The sequence below is a fragment of the Monodon monoceros genome, unplaced genomic scaffold (genome assembly GCF_005190385.1).
Source record: "Monodon monoceros isolate NGI ecotype Baffin Bay Population unplaced genomic scaffold, NGI_Narwhal_1 Super_Scaffold_11, whole genome shotgun sequence".
NCBI lineage: Eukaryota > Metazoa > Chordata > Mammalia > Artiodactyla > Monodontidae > Monodon > Monodon monoceros.
The window spans coordinates 121,182,969-121,205,584 of record NW_021703767.1 but is presented as its reverse complement, the minus strand read 5'-3'; the positions used below and the strand labels follow the sequence as shown (position 1 = coordinate 121,205,584).

General features: G+C 36.5%; 1 protein-coding gene across 4 annotated transcripts in view; it reads left to right on the top strand.

Moving 5' to 3' along the window:
• RASA2 (RAS p21 protein activator 2) overlaps window positions 1-22,616 on the top strand; it is a 116,796-nt gene that overhangs the window by 46,276 nt on the left and 47,904 nt on the right. For all 4 annotated transcript variants that reach the window (XM_029213999.1, XM_029213996.1, XM_029213998.1 and 1 more), the window contains exons 5-7: window positions 1,549-1,625; window positions 17,927-18,010; window positions 19,680-19,752. In XM_029213999.1, the coding sequence (XP_029069832.1) occupies window positions 1,549-1,625; window positions 17,927-18,010; window positions 19,680-19,752 (234 nt within the window). The remainder of the gene's footprint in view (window positions 1-1,548; window positions 1,626-17,926; window positions 18,011-19,679; window positions 19,753-22,616) is intronic.

Genomic DNA, 22,616 nt, shown 5'->3' with positions numbered 1-22,616 from the left:
ATGAAAGACCTATTTTATAAATTATATGTGGTTTTATAAATATTTGTGTCTAGATTTTTAGTGGAAGGTTGGCTAGATATAGTTCCAATTCCACCTAACTGCTAATTTTATGACAGCTATTGCCTTTGTTTTTTAGAGCTTAGCTTTCTCATGCAGACTTTTGTGTTGAGATCCATCAGTGTTTATTGCTCATCTGTCTAACGCTGAGATTTGTAGTTAGTGGACCTCAGACTCACTCTTGTATAGAATATGCCGATTAAAAATAGGCTGATTGGGCTTCCTTGGTGGCACAGTGGTTGAGAGTCCGCCTGCTGATGCAGGGGACACGGGTTCATGCCCCGGTCCGGGAAGATTCCACATCCCGTGGAGCGGCTGGGCCCGTGAGCCATGGCCGCTGAGCCTGCGCGTCCAGAGCCTGTGCTCCGCAACGGGAGAGGCCACAACAGTGAGAGGCCCGCGTACCGCAAAAAAAAAAAAAAAAGTAGGCTGATTCAGGTTAGATTTCTGTGTATGTCTGAAAGGGGTTGTTCCAAAGAGGAACAGTGACTAGATAATAAACTTTCCTATCTCTGATGAAATAACTTATATCAGTAGTCCCTGGATATCACACCCCTGAAATCTCCAGTTGGCAATGTGGCAGTTTGTCTTGTCAGCTGGGTGGAGGAAATCCAACACTGATTCTTAACCAGTTCAGAATTACTCATAGCCAGTTTAGAATTGCTCATCACCAGTGGCAGGGTAGAAATATCAAGCTCTAGGTTATATTGTTCCTAAGCCTTTGTTTCTTGAGAAGTTGATAGTTTGCTTTAAACTTATACTACTGAATTTTTTAGAAATCCATTTATTAATGGCTGTTTAAGAAAGTAGTCCTTTATTTTCATTTTCAGTATCCCATTTTTTCATCAGTGCTCTTGGCCATGTATCGTTATCTTTTATTTATTGTCTGCCCAACTAGATTGTGAGTTCTTATAAGCAGTGACTTTGTTTTATGCTTCTTTGGATTCCTACCCACTCCCACAGTGCCTCCTAAAATGTAGTAGATATTCCATAAATCTTAATTATTTGAGAAAAGTAAGTGTTGGCAAATTGAATCTTACTAGCTTTAACTTAGTTTTATTGTTTTAGAATTGTATGATTTCTCTGTCTTTTAATGATACTGTCTCTATACTTATTATCTTCTCTGGAAAAAGCATTCTACATCTTGTAATTTGCTAAATTCAAAATTTCCTAAAACGTAAGTTTTGTCTTTCTTTTTGATTCATGATAATTGAGATAAATATTTGTTGAACTGGGCATAAAATTCTTAAATTTAATACCACGTGTGATATAAGCATTTGACTGCTTATTTTTCAGATTTTGATCTACATTGTTGGTTATTAGTCATTTAACAAGTACTTAATGGAGACAAAGCCATGTGCTAAGGATCACTAGTATTTAGTTAGTGAATAACTAAATATTATGGCTACCATTTGAAAAAGTACATACCTTTAACTAATATTTTATCTGTAAAATAGACTTCTCAGTTTGTAATTTTTTTTTGCATTATAGGGTAAAGTTCACCTTGAATTAAAACTGAATGAACTGATAACAGAAAATGGAACTGTGTGCCAGCAGCTTGTTGTACAGTAAGCATATTTCTTTTACCAAAGTCAACTAGATATAATTCTCTATTTTGTATTCTTTGAATTTTAAGCCAACTCCTTATTTTAAATACTTTAGAAACTTTTTTCAGAAATGAACTCTGCTATGCCATTCCTTTATTAATTTGTTTTCCACTTTATTTTCTCACATCTAGTCTACTCAGATTACGTATGATGAGTCATTAATTCATTCAACCAGTATTTATTTAATGTGTGTTACATGATAGATATAGGATCACAGATAAACGTGTCTAACCACCTAGCAGCAATGAGTTGGAAAAGCTTCCCAGTAGAGGGCCTCTAGAAACTCTAGATATAACACAGCAGAGCATTAGGGACCTTGGGGCTAAAACTAAATGTGTACCTTGAGATTACCAGTATTGATTCTCACCTACTTTGAATTCCTTTTTTCCTCTTTTCTCTCAACTTATTTTTATCACCCCGATTCTAATCTTCTAACTGTTCTGGAAATCTGTTTCAGCCCAATCCTCCACCTTTTCCCTCTCACCCAAACCCTTCCTCTGTGTTGTCAGCAAACAATGGGATATCCCTGACTTCTGAATGTTTTCTCTCTGTCTTAACTGATACATGAATATCCCCTGAAGTACTGTTTCCTCTACTGCCTTCTCAATCTGAGGCTATGTATTCCACCATACCCATATACCTTAGAGCCAGGGAGTAGGGTCAATATTACTCTCCTACTGCTGCTCCAGACTATAATTTATTCTCCTAATTATGAACACCCCAGATCCTTTGAGGTATTCTCTCTCTATATATAAATATACATATTGATATTTATGTGCTTATATATACATAAAATACTATATATAATATTACTCAGTTAATTTTTTCTGAACTCTTTTAAAGAAGGTTGCACATATTATAATCCTTAATATATCCGTGTGTATTTCCTAAGAAAAGGGATATTCTCTTAAATATATTTAAATGTACTTTAGTACAGTTATCAAATTCAGGAAATTTAACATTGTTACAATAAAAGTATAATCTGTAGTTTTTATATTTCAGTACTTTAATCTACAGTTATAATATTTCACTTTTGTCAACTGTTCCAATAATGTCCTTTAAGACACATTTTTTCTCTCCAAGAAGGGATACAGTTCAAGATTATGTATTACATTCAGTTGTCATGTCTCTAATCTCCTTAACCTGTACTTTTAGCTATTCTTTGTCTTTCATGGAGGTGAGATTTTTTTTTTTTGAATTTGCAATATGTTTTTATTTTATTTTTTTAACATCTTTATTGGGGTATAATTGCTTTACAATGGTGTGTTAGTTTCTGCTTTATAACAAAGTGAATCAGTTATACATATACATATGTTCCCATATCTCTTCCCTCTTGCGTCTCCCTCCCTCCCACCCTCCCTATCCCACCCATCCAGGCTGTCACAAAGCACCGAGCCAATATCGCTGTGCCATGCGGCTGCTTCCCACTAGCTATCTACCTTACGTTTGTTAGTGTGTATATGTCCATGACTCTCTCTCGCCCTGTGACAGGGAGGTGAGATTTTTGAAGAATACAGGCCAGTTGTTTTTTCACATGTTCCTCAGTTTGGATTTACCTACTAAAAACAGGATTTGTTTACAGTTTTTCCCCCTAGACTGAGAGCATATAGTGAAAGTATTTGGATTACTCTCTGCCCTGCTCAGTTCAGTTATGTTGTACATTTGAAATACAGTTAATTGGATTGATTTGGTTTGCATTTAGTTTAATGTTGTTTTCCCCCATCCTTGTTGGTTTACTTTTATTTTAATGAATATGTAGAATATCAGGATGACTTCAAAAGTCAAAACTATACCAAAAGGCATTACTCAGAGATGTGTCCAGTCCCCTCTCTTTATATCCAGCTCTAGGCAACCATGATCTGATTTCTCTCCTTATAGTTTTTGTCTTTTCCAAAATGTCATATGAACCGGTCTATATAATATATAGTCTCTTGTGTCTTTTACTTAGCATGCTTTTGAGATTCATCCACATTATGTATCAGGAGTTCATCCTTTTTTAGGTATTATTTTCTTTGTTTCTTGCCATAACGTGGTAGATACTGTTGTCCTCGTTTTACAGATGACAAAACGATGCACAGATTGGTTAAATAAGCCCAGGTTCGTACAGGGAGAGTAGAGCCTGGATTTGAACTCTGGCAGTTTCTTTTTTTTTTTTTTTTTTTTTAATTTTGAGATAATCATACATTTGCAAGAAATTGCAAAGTGCAGAGAGGTCCTGTGTACTCTTCACTTAGTTTCCTTCAGTGGTTACATCTTACATAACTATAAATACAGTATAAAAACCAGAAAATTGACATTGTATAGTGACAGGGTATCATTTTATCACATGTGTAGATTTGTGTAACCACCACCACAATCAAGATACAAAACTATTTTATCACTGTAAATATTTCCCTCATGCTACCCCTTTATAGTCACACCCACTCCTTCCCCACCCCCATCCCTAATCTTTTGCAACCTCTAATCTGTCTCCGTATCTAAAATTTTGTCATTTCAAAAATCTTATGTAAATGGACTCTTAATAGTTTGTGACTTTCTGAGATTGGCTTTTTTCCACTCAGATCCAGCCAGTTGTGCACAAGTTTCTTAAAGATTGAATATAGTTGCGTCACTTTTTAAAATCTATTTTGCCAATTTCTGTCTTATTTAGTGAATTTATACATTTACTTATAATTATGGATATGTTAGGCTTAAATCCGCCATTTTATTTTTTGTTTTCTGTCCCCTCTGTTTTCTTTTTCCTGTGAGTTACTTGAACATTGTTTAGAATTACATTTTGATTTATCTATAGTGTTTTTTTTTAATCTATAGTGTATCTCTTTGTATAGTGTTTTTAGTGGTTGCTTTAGGTATTACATTGTACATGTGTAACTTAGTCTACTGGTGTTGACATTTTAGCGGTTAGAATAAAATGTAGAAACCTTACCTTTTAATCCTCCACCATTTGTAATATAATTGTATTAAGTATTTCCTGTGCAACAGTGAAAACCACATCAAAGTGTTATAATTTTTCTTTCAGTTATTAACACAATTTAGAAAAGAAGAGAATTCTAGGTCTATTGTATTTACTCATATTTTTGCTCTTTCCATATTCTTTCCTTCCTGTCATTTCAGGATCCCTTCTTTTATCACTGTCTTTATGTTTAGAGAATTTCCTCTTACCATTTTTTTTTAGGATAGGCCTACTGGTGACACATTCTTTTAGTTTTTCTTCATCTGAAAATGTCTTGATTTTTTTCTTGATTCCTGAAGGATATTTTCACTGGATATAGAATTCTTGGTTGATAGTTCTTTTCTTTTTCAGCACATGAAAAATGTACCACTTCCTCTGCCCTCCATGATTTTTTTTTTTTTTTTTGGCGGTACGCGGGCCTCTCACTGTTGTGGCCTCTCCCGTTGCGGAGCACAGGCTCTGGACGCGCAGGCTCAGCGGCCATGGCTCACGGGCCCAGCCGCTCCGGGGCATGCGGGATCTTCCCGGACCGGGGCACGAACCCGTGTCCCCTGCATCGGCAGGCGGACTCTCAACCACTGTGCCACCAGGGAAGCCCAAGCCTCCATGATTTTTGATGAGAAATCCACTATCATTCAAAGTGTTTTTCCTATGCAGGTTTTCCTATGTTTCTCTCTGGATGCTTTCAGGATTTTTTCCTTTGTCTTTAGTTTTCTAAGTTTTAGTTTGACTATAGATTTGTTTGGGTTTATCGTGTCTGATTTTGGCTCAGCTTGAATCTATATGCTTATGTCTTTTGCCATATTGGGAAACTTTTAGCCATTATTTCTTGTTAAATTTATCAGCCCTGCCAGCTTTCTCTCCTCTCCTTTTGAGACTCCAGTGGCATGAATGTTAGATCTGTTATTGTCCCACACATCCCTGAGGCTCTGCCCTTTTTTTTCTGGTCTATTTTCCCTCCGTTGTTCATATTGGGTTATTTCTGTTGTTCTGTCTTTAAAAGCTCACGGGTTTTTTCCTCTGTCCTCTCTATTCTGTTAAACTCAACTATTGAATTATTTTTATGTTGGTTATTGTATTTTTAAGTCCTAAAATTTCCATTTGGTTCTTCTTTATATTTTTGTTTCCTTGGTGAGACTTACTGTTTTTTTGCTGAAACTTTCTATTTTTTCATTTATTTCAAACATGTTCATAATTGCTCATTGAATCATTTTTATGGTGGCTGCTTTCACCTTTTTGTCAGATAAGTCCCACGTCCATGTTATCTCAGCCTTGTCATCTGCCAGTTGTCTTTTCTCATTTAAGTTGGAGATTGTCTGGTTTTTCATATGTTGAATGGTTTTCAGTTCTATCCTGGACATTTTGGGTATTATATAATGAGACTCCAGGTCTTGTTTAAATCTTCTCTTTTAGCCAGGCTCCTCTGACCCTCTGCTGGTGGGGGAAGAGGAGTCCCAGTTTCATTACTGTCGGGTAGAGGTAGAAGTCCAGGTTCCTGACTCAACCGCTCCTGATAACCCTGGGGGAAGAATGAGAAGTGTTCCTTGTTACTGCTGAACGAAAGTCATGGTTCACACTCCCCTTAATTCCTTCCTGTTACCACTTTGGGGGGATAGGGAGGAGTACCTTACTGCTGCTCCGCGTGGCCTCCACTGACACCCTGGTCGGGAGGAGTTAGTTACCCTTAGAAAGCGGTGAAAGTCTTACCTTCCCACTCAGCATTCTCTGACACCACCCTGGCGTGGAGGGAGAGGAGTGCCTCGTTGGTGCTGGCTGGTGATGGAAATCCAGGCTCCTCATGTGGTCTCTACTGACTCCATGGGAAGAAGGGGCTCATTACAACCTGTCAGAGGTAGAAGTCTAGACTCTCCCCTCAACTTCTGGCCTTTGTTGATGGGGGTGAGGGTGGATCCACAGTGTTTCTCAATGGTGTTTGATTGGAGTAGATGGTTATTGCCTAAAAATGGTTTCTATCTTGCTAAGCTGCCCAGTTCCTGGTCCTTTGGCTAGAGAAAGCTGGCTTTTCTTAGGGCATTTTGTTGTCTGCTCCCATTGGTGGGTGTTTCTGGATTGGTAGCTTCTCTAGCACTCAGTCTGGGATATATAAAGTGTAAGAAAGCCCAGGGAATTCACTGCTGGGTTCCAATTTCCTTGGGTCCCCAGATCTCTAATTGGCTTGCCTTCTTCTCTTCACCTTTCAGTTTCTTATGTTTGTTTAACATCTAAGGTTGTTAGCAATGCTTAATGGGAAGAAGGAGGTATGCATGTACTCCATCTTGTCCTAGAACTGGAAACCAGTCCATTTCTGTTTACTTACAAATAGTGTTCCTTTGTATGGAATTTGTTTACCTATTAACCAGTTGATGGATATTTGAATTGTTTCCCATTTGAGGCTATTATAAAGAAAACTGCTGTAAATGTTCACAAACAGGTCTGTATGTGGACATATGCTGATCTGCATTCTTTTCTTGCTTCTCTTTTTCACTTAAGCCTCCACTGTCCATATTCACTGTCCATACAGCAACAGAACTCCAGTAGTAGTTTTGTGGAACTTATTGCTGATTTCTCAACTTTAGAGGTATTTGAAGTTTGTGGTATTTTCGTTTTCTTCAGTAATGCTCAAGGCGTGGTTTTATATATTGTTTTCTTTGTGCTCCTTGCTGAACTACAGTTTTGGGGAGCAGTGTGTGGAAAGGTTCATATCCCAGCAGTTGCTATTATTCTCCAGACCTGGAAGCTCCCCACTGTAGCATTTCCTGAACTTCAGTAAGACCTCCATCCGCTAATCTCTACCACATTCTTACCTGCTCCTATTTTTACTTTCTTCTAGGTCTTTTTCTATGATCTGTCGCCATAGTCATTTTCTTACAGTTTCCCTGAACTCCCCTGATCTTCTCTTCCTTTTATATTTATATCCCTTTTATATGAATGAACTCAACTTCTTCTGTGTTCAGTCTGCACCTGAATAGTGCTGGAGAAAATCACACAGAAAGACTAATTTTACTTTAAATTCATGATCACAAACCTCACTTGGATACTTACAACTATCACGGAGTTTTACTGTGCTTCTCTAATACACCTATGAGATTCTCCATCACTACAGACTGCAAATTGGTCACATCTTCCTGAATCCAAATCTGCAAACCTGTATTGGCCTCCATCTTTTTGTCCTTATGTTTTAGTCGATGAGGTGCTCCTTTTCTTGTTGGGAGTGAATTCTTCCATCTGAACTCTGGATTCTTTCTCTTTCCCCTACAAAGAACTTTGCTCCTTCAGTTATCCCTTCTTCTGTTTCATCAGCTTTACTTGCTCTTTTGGATTGTTCTCACCAGCATGTAAACATGTTCTAGGATCTTCCATTCTAAAAGACATGCCTTCCCAGACCTCATCTCCAGCCCCCTCTCCCAGCTACCATCCCCATTTCTCTGTTCTCCTTTGAATGCAGACTTCTCAAAGTAAGATTGTCTAATAGATATGGGTGTGTGTGTGTGTGTGTGTGTGTATACACTAGCTCTGAGTGTTCACTGAGAAGGCCTGCAAACAGTGTCATCCCAGTAGCAATGAGCATACTTAGCACCCATATCTTGATTTCTAAATACCATTCTCTAGTCAGCACTAGGCACTAGATCTTTTTGTGATGATGAAAATGTTTATGTCTTAACTGTCCAATATGGTGGCCACTAGCTTTGTGTGGCTTATTGAAAACTTGAAATATGACTAGTGCAACTAAAGAGCTAAATTTTAAATTTTGTCTAATTTTAATTAATTATAATTTAAATAGCTAAATGTGGCCAATGGCTACAGTATTAGAACTGCTCCAATAAAAAGAATGTGGAGGAGTTTTGTTTTGTTTTGTTTTGTCTTTTTAGCAGTGACTAGTTTCTGGGTTTGGGCAGAGAAAAGTACAAGATGAGCCCACAGCATCTATGGAATCAGAAAGCAAGGAATTGCTCACAAAATAATGAGGGCATGTGGAAAGGATGTTGAAATCAACTTGAAAGAGCTCCAAATAACCAAATCTGGGACAATTTGATCATCAAAATAAATAATGATAATAATGGATTAAAACCTGTAGAATAAAATAAATATCCATGAGCCAATGCTGATGTAACAATTAAGTAAATACATGGGAGAGAAAGGACTGCTTTTCCTTATTGATGAATATAGGACAAGTGATGGAAATAGAAACGTCACTATTAGCAAACACTACAATAATAATTAGTGCAGGGACGAATCATCTAGAGATGCTAAGTAAGTGAGCATAAGTGTAATGACAAACAGCATATATGCATAGTCTCAAAGAATAACCCTATAAGATGTCTGATAAGTACCATCTTAACTGAGTGATCAAAGTTAATGTCACTGATAATGAGACATTCAGTACCTCCTGTTAATTTGCATTGGGAAGGATATCAAGACACATAACCTCAATGTAATCATGAACAGACATCAGACAAGTTCAATTTAAGGAATATTCTACAAAATAACTGGCCAGTACTGGCAAGATCATGGGACAAAGCAGGAAAAGTAAGGAACTGTTTTAGGATGGAGGGGACTAAGGAGACATGACAGAGGGGACTAAGGAGACATGACAGAAATGAACTGTTTATTCATATATGTATGAACTGTTTTAGGATGGAGGGGACTAAGGAGACAGGAATATTATTATTCCTGTATTTAATGAATACAATATTCATTAAATACAACTAAATACAACTTGTTATTTATTATTAACTAACATCGTATCAATGTTAGTTTCCTGCTTCTATAATTCTACTCTGATTACACAAAATGTTAACATCGGGTGATGGGTATACAGGAACTCTGCATATTGTTTAACAACTTTTTGGAAGTAAGAAATTATTTCAAAATAAAAAGTTTTTAAAAAATTGTGTACACCTTATGCATTCAACCCAGATCTTTTTTCTAACTCCAGACTTACATGTCAGCCTACCTTCGATGTCTCACAGCATTGCAAATTTAACACATTTAAAGCTGCAGTATTGATTCTTGTATCTATCCAGCTCCTCCCCATAGCTCAAGCCAGAAATATGGGAGTCACTTAAAATCTTTTCTCCTCTCTCTCCCCCAAGATTGGATCTATTTCTTACTGATTCTATAAAAATTTTTCTTGAATTTTCTAATTTTTCATAATACTTACTGACCTCTCCTTATTTCAAACCACCAATCATTTCTTACCTTGACTATTTCAATAATCTTTTAGCTGGTCTTCCAGTCCGCAATCCATTCTCTTTATAAGCAGCCCAGAGCAGTCTTCTGAAACATAAACTAGATCATGGCAGTCCCCTGCTTAAGCACTTGGTGATTTTTGCAGTGCTTTTAGAATAAAATCCAATCTCCTTACTGTGGCCCATAAGAACCAGTGACCCGGCCTGCCTCTTTGATTTCATTTTGTGGCGTGCTTCCTCTTCATATGCTTGCTGGCCTTCTCTCACTTCTTCAAATGTGACATTACTCTTCCAGCTCAGAGATGTACATTTGCCTTTCCTTTTGCCTGGAATGCCGTTATGCCCATTCTTCTTCTAACTGGTTCATTCTTGTCCTTTAAGTTTCAACTTAAATATCACTTACTCTAAAATAGGGTACCCTGTTCTTTTTCTTCCATAGCACTTGCCAGTATTTCTAATTATTATTATTTTTGATTTATTGATTGTTATCTCTTTCTTCAGGTAGACTCTGTGCTCCATGAGTGCAGGGGCCATGTTTGTCTTATTCACCTCATGGCCCCAGCATCTGGCACTTAATAGGCACTAAATAAATTTTCAAACAATTAAATGACGAAAGGTAACACTGTCTTCTTAAAGGATGAAGAGAAAGTAGCTTGCCTAGAAAAAGTGAGCGTCTTCTTTTTCCCCCCAGAAGGAAAGAATAGTATAGGCAAAAATACGGAGGCAAGAAACAGCGTGGTGTTGTGTGTGTGTGTATAATTAAAAGCAGTTTGATGTTGCCTAATATATGAACCTTGAGTCAAAGATTGGTCAGAAATTGGTAAATAGGCTGGAGCTAGATCTTAAGAGCCGCTTATGTACCATCTGACCTTATAAAACTTACATGAGCTTATGGAACTATTGGAAGATTGTAGACCATAGAGTATGGACAGATTTGCATTTTAGAAAGATCAGATTTGTGACAGCAGTAAGTATAGAAAGGTGAATTTGAAGGGTGTTAGGGTGATCCAAGTCAGAGGTGATGGCTTCTGTGCCAGAGCAACAGTTGCAGATGTGAGAAAAGAGGCCAGATGAAGTAATATTTAAAGAGTAGAATCACTGAAACTTACTGATTGATTAGATATAGAAAGTGAGGAGGAAGGAGAATTTAAGTGTGGCTGTAGATTTCTAGATTGTGTTGCTTGGTGGTGGTGGTATACACAATGAAGAGAAAATACGGGAAGAGAAGCTGCTTTAATAAGAGATGGTAATGAGTTGAGTTTTAGCTGCTCTTGAACATCTAGGTAGGGATTTCCATCAGGCATTTAGATAAAAAAATCTTTAACTCTGTGGTGAGATCTCATATAGAAATGTATGGTTGATGGTAGTTGCGGCCATAAGAATAGATGTGATAGAAGTAGGCTTAAGGGAGGTTATGTAGCATAAAGAGAGCAGTTGACTGAGAGCAAATCCAGCAGTAGACGTAGAAAAACGTGAGGAAAACATGAAGGAGACAGATAGGTGACATGAGGGAAGTTAGGAGAGTGAGGGTCAAGGAAACCAAGAGAGAGGAGCGTTTCAAGGAGAGAGTGATCAGGAATATTGCATGCAGCTAAGAAGTCCAGTGAGAGGAGCCCTGAAAAATATGGATAGCATTTGGCACTCAGGGGACCTTAATGAGGAGACTGTCCATAGAATGACAAATGCAGAAAAAACTGGGTTTCAGTAGGGTGAGGAGTGAGTGGGGAGGTCAAGAAATTTGGAGAGAAAAACAGAAAAATTAGATAGGTACAGAGTGACTTGAAGTCCAGGCAGTGATCTTTATATTAGAGAAACAGGCTGAGGGAAAGAACCTGAGGAGAGAAACTTGAGACAAATTGAATATATGGTTGTTGCTACTATATGGAAATTTAAAAAATTGTTTTGTATCCTGTAACCTTCTTACATTCACTTATTAGTTCTACTAGCTTTTTAAAAATAGATTCCATTGAATTTGTACATAGACAATTGTGTCCTCTATGAATAGAGTTTTACTTCTTCCTTTTCAGTCTGGATACCTTTTATTTCTGCTTCTTACCTTATTGTACTGGCCAGAACCTCCAGTACGATGTTGAATAGAAGTTGTGAGAGCAGACATCCTTGTCTTATTCCTTATCTTAGGGGGAAAACCTTCAGTTTTTTACCAGTAAGTACAATGTTAGCCATCCTTCATCAGGTTGAGAAAGTTCCCTTTTGTTCCTAGTTTGCTGAGAATTTTTATCAGGGATGGATATTCAAACGATCTTACGCTTTTTTTGTTTTCATCTGTTAATATGGTGAATCTTGTTGATTGATTTTTGAATGTTAAGCCAGCGTCCACTTGGTCATGTTGTGTTAATATTGTCATGTATTGCTGGCTTTGATTTGCTGAAATTTTGTTAAGGATTTTTGCATCTCTGTTCATGAAGGATTGGTCTGTACTTTTCTTTTCTTGTAATGTCTTTGTCTGGTTTTGGAATCAGGATATTAATGGTCTCTTTGAATGAATTAGGAAGTATTTTCTCCTCTTCGATTTTCTGAGTTTCTATAGAATTGATGTAATTTATTTTTTATATGATTAATATTTGAATTCACAAGTGAAGCCATCTGGGCCTGGAATGTTTTTGTTTTGTTTTTTGTTGGAAAGGTTTTTAACCAGGAATTCAATTTCTTTAATAGATACATAATTATTCAAAAAAAAATTTTTTTTTTGTAATTTTGGTAGTTTGTATCTTTCAGGGAATTTGACCATTCAATCTGAGTTGTACAATTCTTTGTATAAAGTTGTTCAGTTATTCCTTTTTATCCCTTTAATATGTGTAGACTTCATGGTGATATCCTAATGTTGGTAATTTGTGTCTTCACTCTTTTTTTCCTTATCATTGTAGCTAGAAGTTTATCAATTTTAATGACCTTCTTAAAGAAATGGCTTTTGATTTTATTGTTTTTATATATTTTCTGTTTTTTATTGATTTTCACTTTTATTATTTCTATTTATTTTGGGTTTAACTTGCTCTTCTTTTTAAAGTTTCTTTTGATTGAAGCTGAGGTCAGTGATTGGAAATCTTTCTTTCCTTAGTGCTATCCATTTTCATCTAAGTACTACTTTAGCTGGATCCCACAAATTTTGATATACTGAATTTTCATTTTCATTCATTTAAAAATACTTCATAATTTTTCTTTTATTTTTTGACCCATGGGATTATTTAGAGGTAAGTTAATTTTGTTTCCAAATATTTGAGGATTTTCCAGATACCTTTTTGTTGCTGTTTTCTCATTTAATTCCACTGTTGTCAACATATTTTGTATGATCTGAATACTTTAAAGTTTACCAAAACTTATTTTTTGTCCCCAAAATATAGTTTATATTGGTACATGTTTTGTGTGCATCTGAAGAGTGTTTTCTGCTTTTGGTAGATACACTGTTTTTTATAAATGTTAATTATGTTAGGTTGGTTGACAGTATTGTTTAAACTTTCATTCTTAATTGCTTTATTGGGTGTTGAAATCGCCAACTATTTGTGGATTTGTCAGTTTCTCCCTGCAGTTCTATCAGTTTTTGCTTCATTTGTTTTACAGCTATAATAGGAACTTAACATTTAGGATTTTTATGTCTGCTTGATAATTTGAACTCATTATTATAAAGTAACCCTCTTTGTTCTAATATTGGTAATATTCTTTGTTGCAAAATCTGCTTTGATATTAATATAGCCACTCTGGCTGCCTGGCTGGCTGGTTTACTTGCCTTCTTCCTTTTTTTCATGTTTCTTAATTTAATATTACAAGATTTTTAATCTAACTTTGATTTTATACTGGTATCTCTTTCCTCTAACATTGAAAATCTTAATCCCTAACTTTACATAAATACTTAACAACATAATTATTTATTTACATTATCTTCGAAGATATAGACAATAGATTCAAAATAATAATACCAGTATTACCACTGATAATTAGGTTACTGAATGAAGTTTTAGAGGTCTTACTGCTGTTTGTTCTAAGAATATAGAATATATCACTAAGGATATAGAATCAAATACTGTGCTCTAGTCCTTTGAACTAATTCCCTTTTTTTTTTTTTAGTGGTTTCTCAGGTTTGTTTTTGTTTACTTTTTAAGGGTTATTTCTTAAGTTTAATCTCACTTTTGAAATGTAAAAGTTGTCTATGTTGCCAAACTCAAAACTATATAAAGGTATCTTCGAACAAGTCCATTCCCAGTCCTCTACCCTACTAATTCCTGTATTTAAAAGTTTTGGCCTTTCTTTCCAGTATTTTTACAAGTATAAGCAAATAAACATATGCACATGTATAAATAAAAATTAGAATATATTCATGTTTCTCACTCCATTCTTACACAGTATAGAGTTCTGTAACTTCCTCTTTTTTCAGTTAAGAATATATCCTGAAGATCATTCCATATCAGAGTAATTAGGGAATAGAGATTTACCTCATTCTTTTTGACAACTACATAGAATTCCATCCTATAGATACTATAATTCATTCAGCTAGACCCTTGCTAATAGACATTTGGTTTGTCATTACCCATTAAATCAGCTTTCTTTTAATTAGTGTTAGTATGGTTTATATTTTTCCACTTTCTTTACTTTTAACTTAATTTTATCTTATATTTAAAGGAGTCTTAAAGTCAGTGTATAATTTTTTTTGTCCAATCTGAAAATCTCTCCTTTTTAGTTGGCATGCTTAGGCCATTTACATATCTATGTAATGCGTCTGTTACTCTGTCTTCATGTTTACTAATCTTTTCTTCTGCCGTATCTAATCTTCTGTTAATGCCACTCAGTGTGTTTTTCATGTCAAACCTTGTAGACTTTCAAAATGTAATGTCTTCTGTGTCTCTACCAAACATGTGAAATATAGTTATAATAACTTTTTTCATGTCCTTGTCTACTAATTCTATCAACTGTGTCATTTTTGGATCTGTTACTATTGATTTGTTTTTCTTTTTGATCATGGGTTGTATTTTCTTGATTCTTTGTGTTCCTGGTTATTTTCTATTGGATGCTAGATATTGTGAAGTTGCTGGATATTTTTGTATTCCTATGAATATACTTGAAGACTTAGTTACTTGGAAATAGTTTGGTTCATTTGTGGTTTGCTTATAAGCTTTGTTAGATGGAACAAGAGTGGCCTTTAGTCTGGGGCTAATATTTTCCCACTACTGAGGCAGCACCCATAATTACCAGCTTTTTACTGTGGCCTGTGGGATCTCTTGCTAGTCATTTGTGGGCTTCTGGAATTGTCCTCTCTGCTCTTTTCTAATGGTTCTTTCCCCAGCCTCAGATAGTTTCCTCACATGTATATGTTTATCAGCACTCAGCTGGAGACTCCGGGTATGGGTGGGTCGGGGGGCCAGTTCTTTTGTAGCTCTCTGGAGGTTTCTTTCTCTCTGTGCAGCTTTCCTGAGCTGCTGATACTACCCTTTTTTTTTTTTTTTTTTTTTAAGTGTTTGAGGTGGGAGGATAAATCTGTTCCCTGTTACTCCCTGTACTATGTACTCCTGTATGTAGAACTTAATATTTGTCTTTTAGTTAAAAAAAAAAAAATCCAAGGAAAACAATCAGATCATTTTGTATTATAAACAAGTTTGGACTAAACTTATTTTCCTTTGTAATTCCTAAAAAATGTGTCAATATCAAATACATTATGTGTCACATATAAATAAAATACAAGATAATTTAGCATACTAAGGTTATTTTAACATTCGTTTTCTGCTTATCCACGGTTTATGACGTGAAATTTCTTGATTTACCAACTAGAAGAATAGTTGTATCCTAGGTAATTAGGAAAATTATTTCATAACATATGTAGCAAATAAAATAATATGTATTTAATAATACTACTTGTGTGTTAGAAAACCCAATTTTTATACTTAGATTTAAAAATTAAGAGTACTTCTGATTTTTTTTATAGACTCACACTTTTGGACTATGGGTATTGTTTTTCTGGTTTGTGGGTATTCTTATAGAAGTGTTTGTATACTGAACAGCATTTTTCTCTTTTTTTAAATAAATTTATTTATTTAATTTATTCATTATTTTTCGCTGCGTTGGGTCTTCATTGCTGTTCATGGGCTTTCTCTAGTTGCAGCGAGCGGGGGCTACTCTTCATTGCGGTGAGTGGGCTTCTCATTGCAGTGGCTTCTCTTGTTGAAGAGCATGGGCTCTAGGCACGTGGGCTTCAGTAGTTGCAGCACGCAGGCTCAGTAGTTGTGGCCCGCGGGCTTAGTTGCTCCGCGGCATGTGGGATCTTCCCGGACCAGGGCTCACACCCGTGTCCCCTGCATTGGCAGGCAGGTTCTTAACCACTGCGCCACCAGGGAAGTCCCCATTATTCTCATTTTTTTTAAATTTTATTTTAAAACATATATTTATTTATTTGTTTGTTTGTTTTTGGCTGTGTTGTGTCTTTGTTGCAGTGCACGGGCTTCTCATTGCGTTGGCTTCTCTTGTCGCGGAGCACGGGCTCTAGGTGCGCAGGCTTAAGCAGTTGTGGCACGCGGGCTTGAGTAGTTGTGGCACGCGGGCTCAGTAGTTGTGGTTCGTGGGCTCTAGAGTGCAGGCTCAGTAGTTGTGGCACACAGGCTTAGTTGCTCTGCGGCATCTTCCCGGACCAGGGCTCGATCCCGTGTCCCCGGCCCTGGCAGGCGGATTTTTAACCACTGTGCAACCAGGGAAGTCCTCTCAGTGTTTTTATACCTCATAAAATTGTAGTGAATTTTTATGATTAAGATTTTACACAATTAGTGTTTACATGAGATAAATTTGGTATTAGAAGGAAAGTAATACACTACATTCAGGCACAGTGGGACTGTAGGAGGACTTAAATTTTAGAAATGGGGTTAGGAAAGTAGAAGTTGAGTCTCGGCCCACTTCTTACAAGTTGTATTACCTCTTTAGCCTTATTTTGTTACTTTCTCACGTAAGCTTTTTGAGCCTTACTTTCTTCTTTAAAAATGCATGATGATACCCTTCTTCAAGGCAGTTGTGAGAGTTTGATGCATTTTGTGAAAGTAAATAGTAAACTGCACATACTATATCAAAATGGGTATCATTTTGAGGTTTAGCCTGAGAAGTGTAAATTTCAAGCAGTATGTACAGTGGGAAAATTTGACTGTACCCAGGCCTGACATCAATAATCAGAATTGTTATCTTGGCCTGTACTTTCTTCGGTTAGTTTCAGAAATTTTTTAAATTTGATTTTTAATACCCAATTTAATAGAAATGAGTCATATTATCATTTCTTTCTTTACTCGGCAGCACACCATTTGCACCTCACCCACGTATATGATCTGTGGGTTGTGGAGAGAAATTAGGATGTTGCTCAGTAGCCCATATCTTTCAACAAAGAATACTTTTCACTAACACTCATGAGTTTCTTGTAGGCACTGGGAAATGCACACCCTTAGATGCTAAACTAAATTCGTGAACTCAATAAAGAGAAAATTTGAGGAGCAGGTCATTAAGTCAGATTCTGTGTTCTCTGTAAATACCAATGACTGTTGTCACGGAGTGGATGAGAAGACCTTGGTTTTTATGGTCTAAAGCTTTTTCTACAGAATGATGCAGGAGCTGTTACTGAGAGTCAGAATAAGAGGCTGCAGAACTGTATGTGGCTTGCCCTTTATTTATGAATCAGATTTTAAGTGGAAACCACAGTTGTTTCCTTGTTTCTCATTCATGCTTTAGCAGAGGATATGATGCCACAGATTTGACTTGGTTTGTAGTGTCTCCTTTAAGGTTCACACAGCTTTCTTTTCCTTTTTAGAAGCCACAGTAGTTTTAATGTTATTATCAAACCACAGCGTGTACCTTGTTGGATAGACCTTGTGTATATCCAAATATTATTTGGTAGTCTCAGTACTGACTGTGGTGGTTTAGTCCTATTTGGAAATACAGCAAAAGTAAATAAATGCATATGTACATATGTTTGGGTAGGTGGTATATAGGCATACAACTTCAGACATGTGGAAAACAATTTTAACCCTTTGAATGTATTAATTCGTATTTAAAGATAATGTTTTAGGTTGTTTAACTTGAATATAAATGTTTTATGTTGTTTAACTTGAATATAATAACATTAATTTTTCTTTATTCTTCCTTAGTGTCAAGGCATGCCATGGGTTGCCTCTCATAAATGGACAAAGCTGTGACCCTTATGCAACAGTTTCTCTTGTGGGCCCTTCTAGGTAATGCTTATTGAATTAGTATTAGATTTTTAAGTTTTAAAGTTTAACAATTACAAAATTAAAGTTCTAAGAGAACTTGCTAAATAGCTATTTATGACACAAAGTAACGAATGCTTTGAAAGAAAAATCTTCAGTTAGTTCTGTTATTCACTTGCAAACAACCAACTCCTATTTTTATAAAAGAAAATGAGTGCCGTTTCAAACCTGCCAGACTCTTAGGCTATGGGGAGCAACCTGTGTTTTATAGTAGTTAAAATGCACTTTAAAACATAAACCTGGCCTTCACTTATCATCAGCCTTCCTAGTTTCAAATGCCTTAGATCTTACTGCAGGTAGAATCCTGTTTTAATAAACGCTAGCTCAAAATAGCAAAGGAATTTCTGTATTTTTATCTGGAAAACAACTCAGGACTAAAAATACCTTTTTTCCCATGGCATCTGTGCTGTACAGAGAGAATTCCAAGCCGTAGACAAACTGCTGAAGCACCAGAACATGGTGAAGTGCACTGTATCATTGATTTTAATTACTTATGATAATTTATGGAAAATCTATCACACTTTGTAGTATTTTCTGTTTTATAATTTCATTATGGTTTCTTTCAGAGAGCCTGACTAGTCTGAAATTTGTCTACAACTTGAAGGTTTAGAGTCAGGAAACAAAGAGCATACTATTCCCTCTACACAAGCACATGTATATACACATAGACATGCACTTCTTCTTCCCAACCCCAAGCTATGTATTCTTATTTTTTAGAAAATCACCAGTAAGTCACTTTGAAAAATGTATTTGTCCCTATGTATGTAAAGCACCATGCCTGGTACTTATTGGGTTCTCAAACAATAGTATCCTATTATTATTATAGATGGTTTTATATTTAAAAATATAAACCTGACCTGTTTGCTAAAAGCAGATACTCAATCCTATAACATTCATACTATCAGAGGAATTGAGTTTTGTGTGTTAAAAATGTTTAATCTAGTCGAGCTGTTTTTGGTTTTGGTTTTTGTTTATAATCAATACCTGAGAGATTCTTTAGTGTAATTGCTTAGTAATGTACAGATAGAAATTATTTGGCTTGTGAATTTGTTTTAAAAAGTCACTGTTGGTTTTGATATTGTACTGTCATTTGGAGGATGCTACCATTGGCGGAGGCTGGGGAAAGGTTACATGGGACTTCCCTGTACATTTCTTTGCAACCTCCTCTCAATCTGTAATTATTTCAAAATTAAAAGTTTTTTTAAAAAACCACACTGTGGCTGAAGCCCAAGAAGTAAACTAAGAATGCTTTTCGTGTTCCTCTGGTATTTTTCAGCATAGATAAAGGTACTCTGAATCTCATTGTCTTCCTTCTACCATTTATTTCGAGTTGCTTGTATAACCGAATGTGTTATTAAAAACCCCTGAAGTAAGCTTGGCAGTCAATCTAGTATAGCCATAGAATAGTAAAATCTTGGCATATATCAGATATACAAAATTTGTGTATTCTTTGATTTGAAGTTTTAGAGACACCTCAGTTTTCTTCCCCCAAGTAATATTTAAAGATCCTGCCTTCCCCGAGTCACCTTAACAGTTAAACAGAAAGAGGTCAGGCTCCCCGGTTGGAAATAGCATGTTTTATAATTGTGTACTATTAAGTTCTACAAGGTAAAACTCTACCACATTGGAACAGGAATGACCAAAAGAAGACAAAAGTAAAGAAGAAAACAAGCAATCCGCAGTTTAATGAAATCTTTTATTTTGAGGTAACATTTTGTTTTATTTAAATGTTAACATTGAATATTGAATGCTGATTTACTTCTTTTTTTCAAATTCTGGCCATAGTCATAATTTTATTAACTAATGCAACTAAGCATTTCTAAGCAGTAGAACCACAGTGTAACACAGTAGAGGCCCAGTGCATAAAACAAATAACGGCAGAGCTGTGATTGATTTGAGGATGGGGAAGTCTAGGACCACACCTGCTCTTCAGTCATCCTCAATATCACAACCCCCTTCACACAGAACCCTACCTTATCCAGCCCCTGACCTAACATGCAGTGGCCCCAGGACTCTTCTGCAGAATATTATTTGAAAACCACTAGTTAAATAAGTACAATATCACTTGGTAGATCTGGGTTCTGGTCCCAGTTGAGTTTGAACAAATCACTACATGGGAGACTCAAATTTCTTATCTTGTGAAAGGATAATTTTGTAAGAGAAAACAGTAGCATCCCTACCTAACTCAGCGTTTTTAGGAGGTTCAAATGTGAAAATGCTTCGAGACTATAAAGTATTATATGATTAAGGCCTTATTATTAAGTTCTTTTTAGCTAAATCACTCTATGGACACATGCTTATTTTCTTAGAGAACTTCAGCTGCCTTGAAGTTGCCCAAAATACAGTGCTTTGGAGTTCTCTACTGTGGAGCATTTGTTAAATAAATCCTTTTTCATATTATTAGAAACTATAGGAAAAAACCAAAAATAATCAAACTGTATTCTAAAAGATTGTGTTCTACCCATAGAATATGTTGCAGTTGAGATTACCATGTAGGGAAGATTTGAAAAAAAGAGTTACATTTTGTGCTTTTCCTTCTTTTTGTGTGTGTTTTTCTTGATGTTTCAAAGTGAAAAGAGCGAGGGCACATCTAGCCGTGCCTGCTTACTGTACTTTAATAAGGGAACACAGTTGAAGAAATGCCAAGATTGAAGTAGGAGGAATTGTGGGGGGTGGAGGCAAGGAAGAAAGAAAACAAAAGAAAGTGCGCCAGTGTGAGACGCCCCATTTCCCGGCTCAGGACTTGCTCAGTTCAGTTGTTCTGTACTTACAAATGGCTGTTACATCTAGCCTGGAGAAAACCAAGAAGGGGCGACTTGCAGCAGCAAGCAGATGGTCCTTTGACAGTCAAGACCTGACCTCTTTGCTATATGCAAGCATACATATTAGGCCTTGAACCATTCATTCAAAGGGCCCTTTGTTGAGTTGATTATAAAGATAAAAGTCCAATCTCTGTGCTCTAGTGAGAGCAGGAGACCCAAAGCGTACATGTGTGTGCATACACTCAGCAGTAAAATGCGGTAGTAGATACCGGGTAGCTCTGCTCTAGGTGAGTTAAGCCAGAGGAAAGAGTATTAGAGAAGGAACATTTTGAGCAGAGACATAGAGACAGAAAAGCAGAAAGTTAGGTCCAAAGAGTAGCGAGTAGTGATTTGACTAAAAGGGAATAATGGGAACTAAGCTTAAAAAGATAAGAGTAGGACCAACTAATGAAAGGCCTTGAGAGCCAGGCTGAAGTGCTGTGTTAGCCATTGAATGTTTTTGAACCTGGAAGTAATGAGTAATGCACTGTTTTGGGAAGAATTAACCATGATCTGTGGGCCAGATGGCTGAGAGAGAGAACAGAGATCAAGAGACTGTTGTAGCTTAGGTGTTTTTTTAAAAAAGGAAAAAGCAGAAAGGGGGGGCTCTGATTCAAGAGAAGTAATATGGAAATAAGAGGAAGAGATGGATGAGAAAGAAACTGCAGATGGCGAGATAACAAATTGGTTATAGAAGAAGAGAGAAAATGAGGAGTCAAATGTTGTCTTCATGATTTCAAATCTGGAAAAATAGAAAAGTTAAGAAGGAAAACATAAGTGGTTCTGTTTGGGGCATAATGAGCTTGGACTCAGATATGTAAAATCCTCCCATAGGAAGTTCATGACTGTGATGGGTGATGGTTGTAGATAAAGAATCAGGAATTGCTTACAGCAAGTCAGGAAAGAAAGCCAAAGGAGTAGAGGTATACAATAAAGGAAAAAAGTGAAGAAGGTTAGTTCTGCCACATATTATGTATTCGACTTTGAGTGTGTCTCTTAATTTCTGTACTTCAGCTTCCTCATTTTCAAGATGAGGATAATAAATCTAGCCCTGCCTCCTTCAGGGCAGTGTTCTGATGAATAAAAGAGATAATGGATGTGAAAGCACTTTGTACAGCACTATGCAGTACGTATGTAGAGCAAAATAAAATATAAAACCCTGGAGAAAACCCATATTTATAGGTTCTGAGGAAGAAGTACCAGAGGAAGAAGCAAAGAGAGCAGAAGGTAGCCAGGATAGTGCTGGGTAAAGTCAAAAGACCAGAGTAGCTCTGGGAAAAGGGAGTATAGTTGTATGGTCACTTGTCCAGATAAAGGGGTCAAGGAAGGTGAGAGCTAAGAATTTCATCATCAGACTTGATGATTAAGAGAGGGGTTTGGGGAGGGTGATCTGTGAGGAAGCCGGATTATAAGGAGTTACTGTAGTGAGTAACTAGTGAGTGGGTGGTGAGGAAGTGGAGGCTGTAAGGATGGGTGACAGTTTTGAGATATTTGTCTGTGAAAGGAAAGAGATAGGAAGACCATAATTTAAGGGGAGAATTTTTCTTAGACTTGAATGAGGTGAACAGTCTGGTCAAGAAAGCTGTAATTAAAATAGATCGAATGCTTGCTCCATGTTTACTGCGTGCTTATTACTGCATACTGTGTGGGGACGGAGCAGTCTTAGAAAAGAGGAGGATCATCTCATCGTCTTGTTTGGAAGAGGGTGAGAACACTCATCGAGTAAACAGGCCTGTGTGGGAACGGACATGTTCAGGTGGACAGTAGTT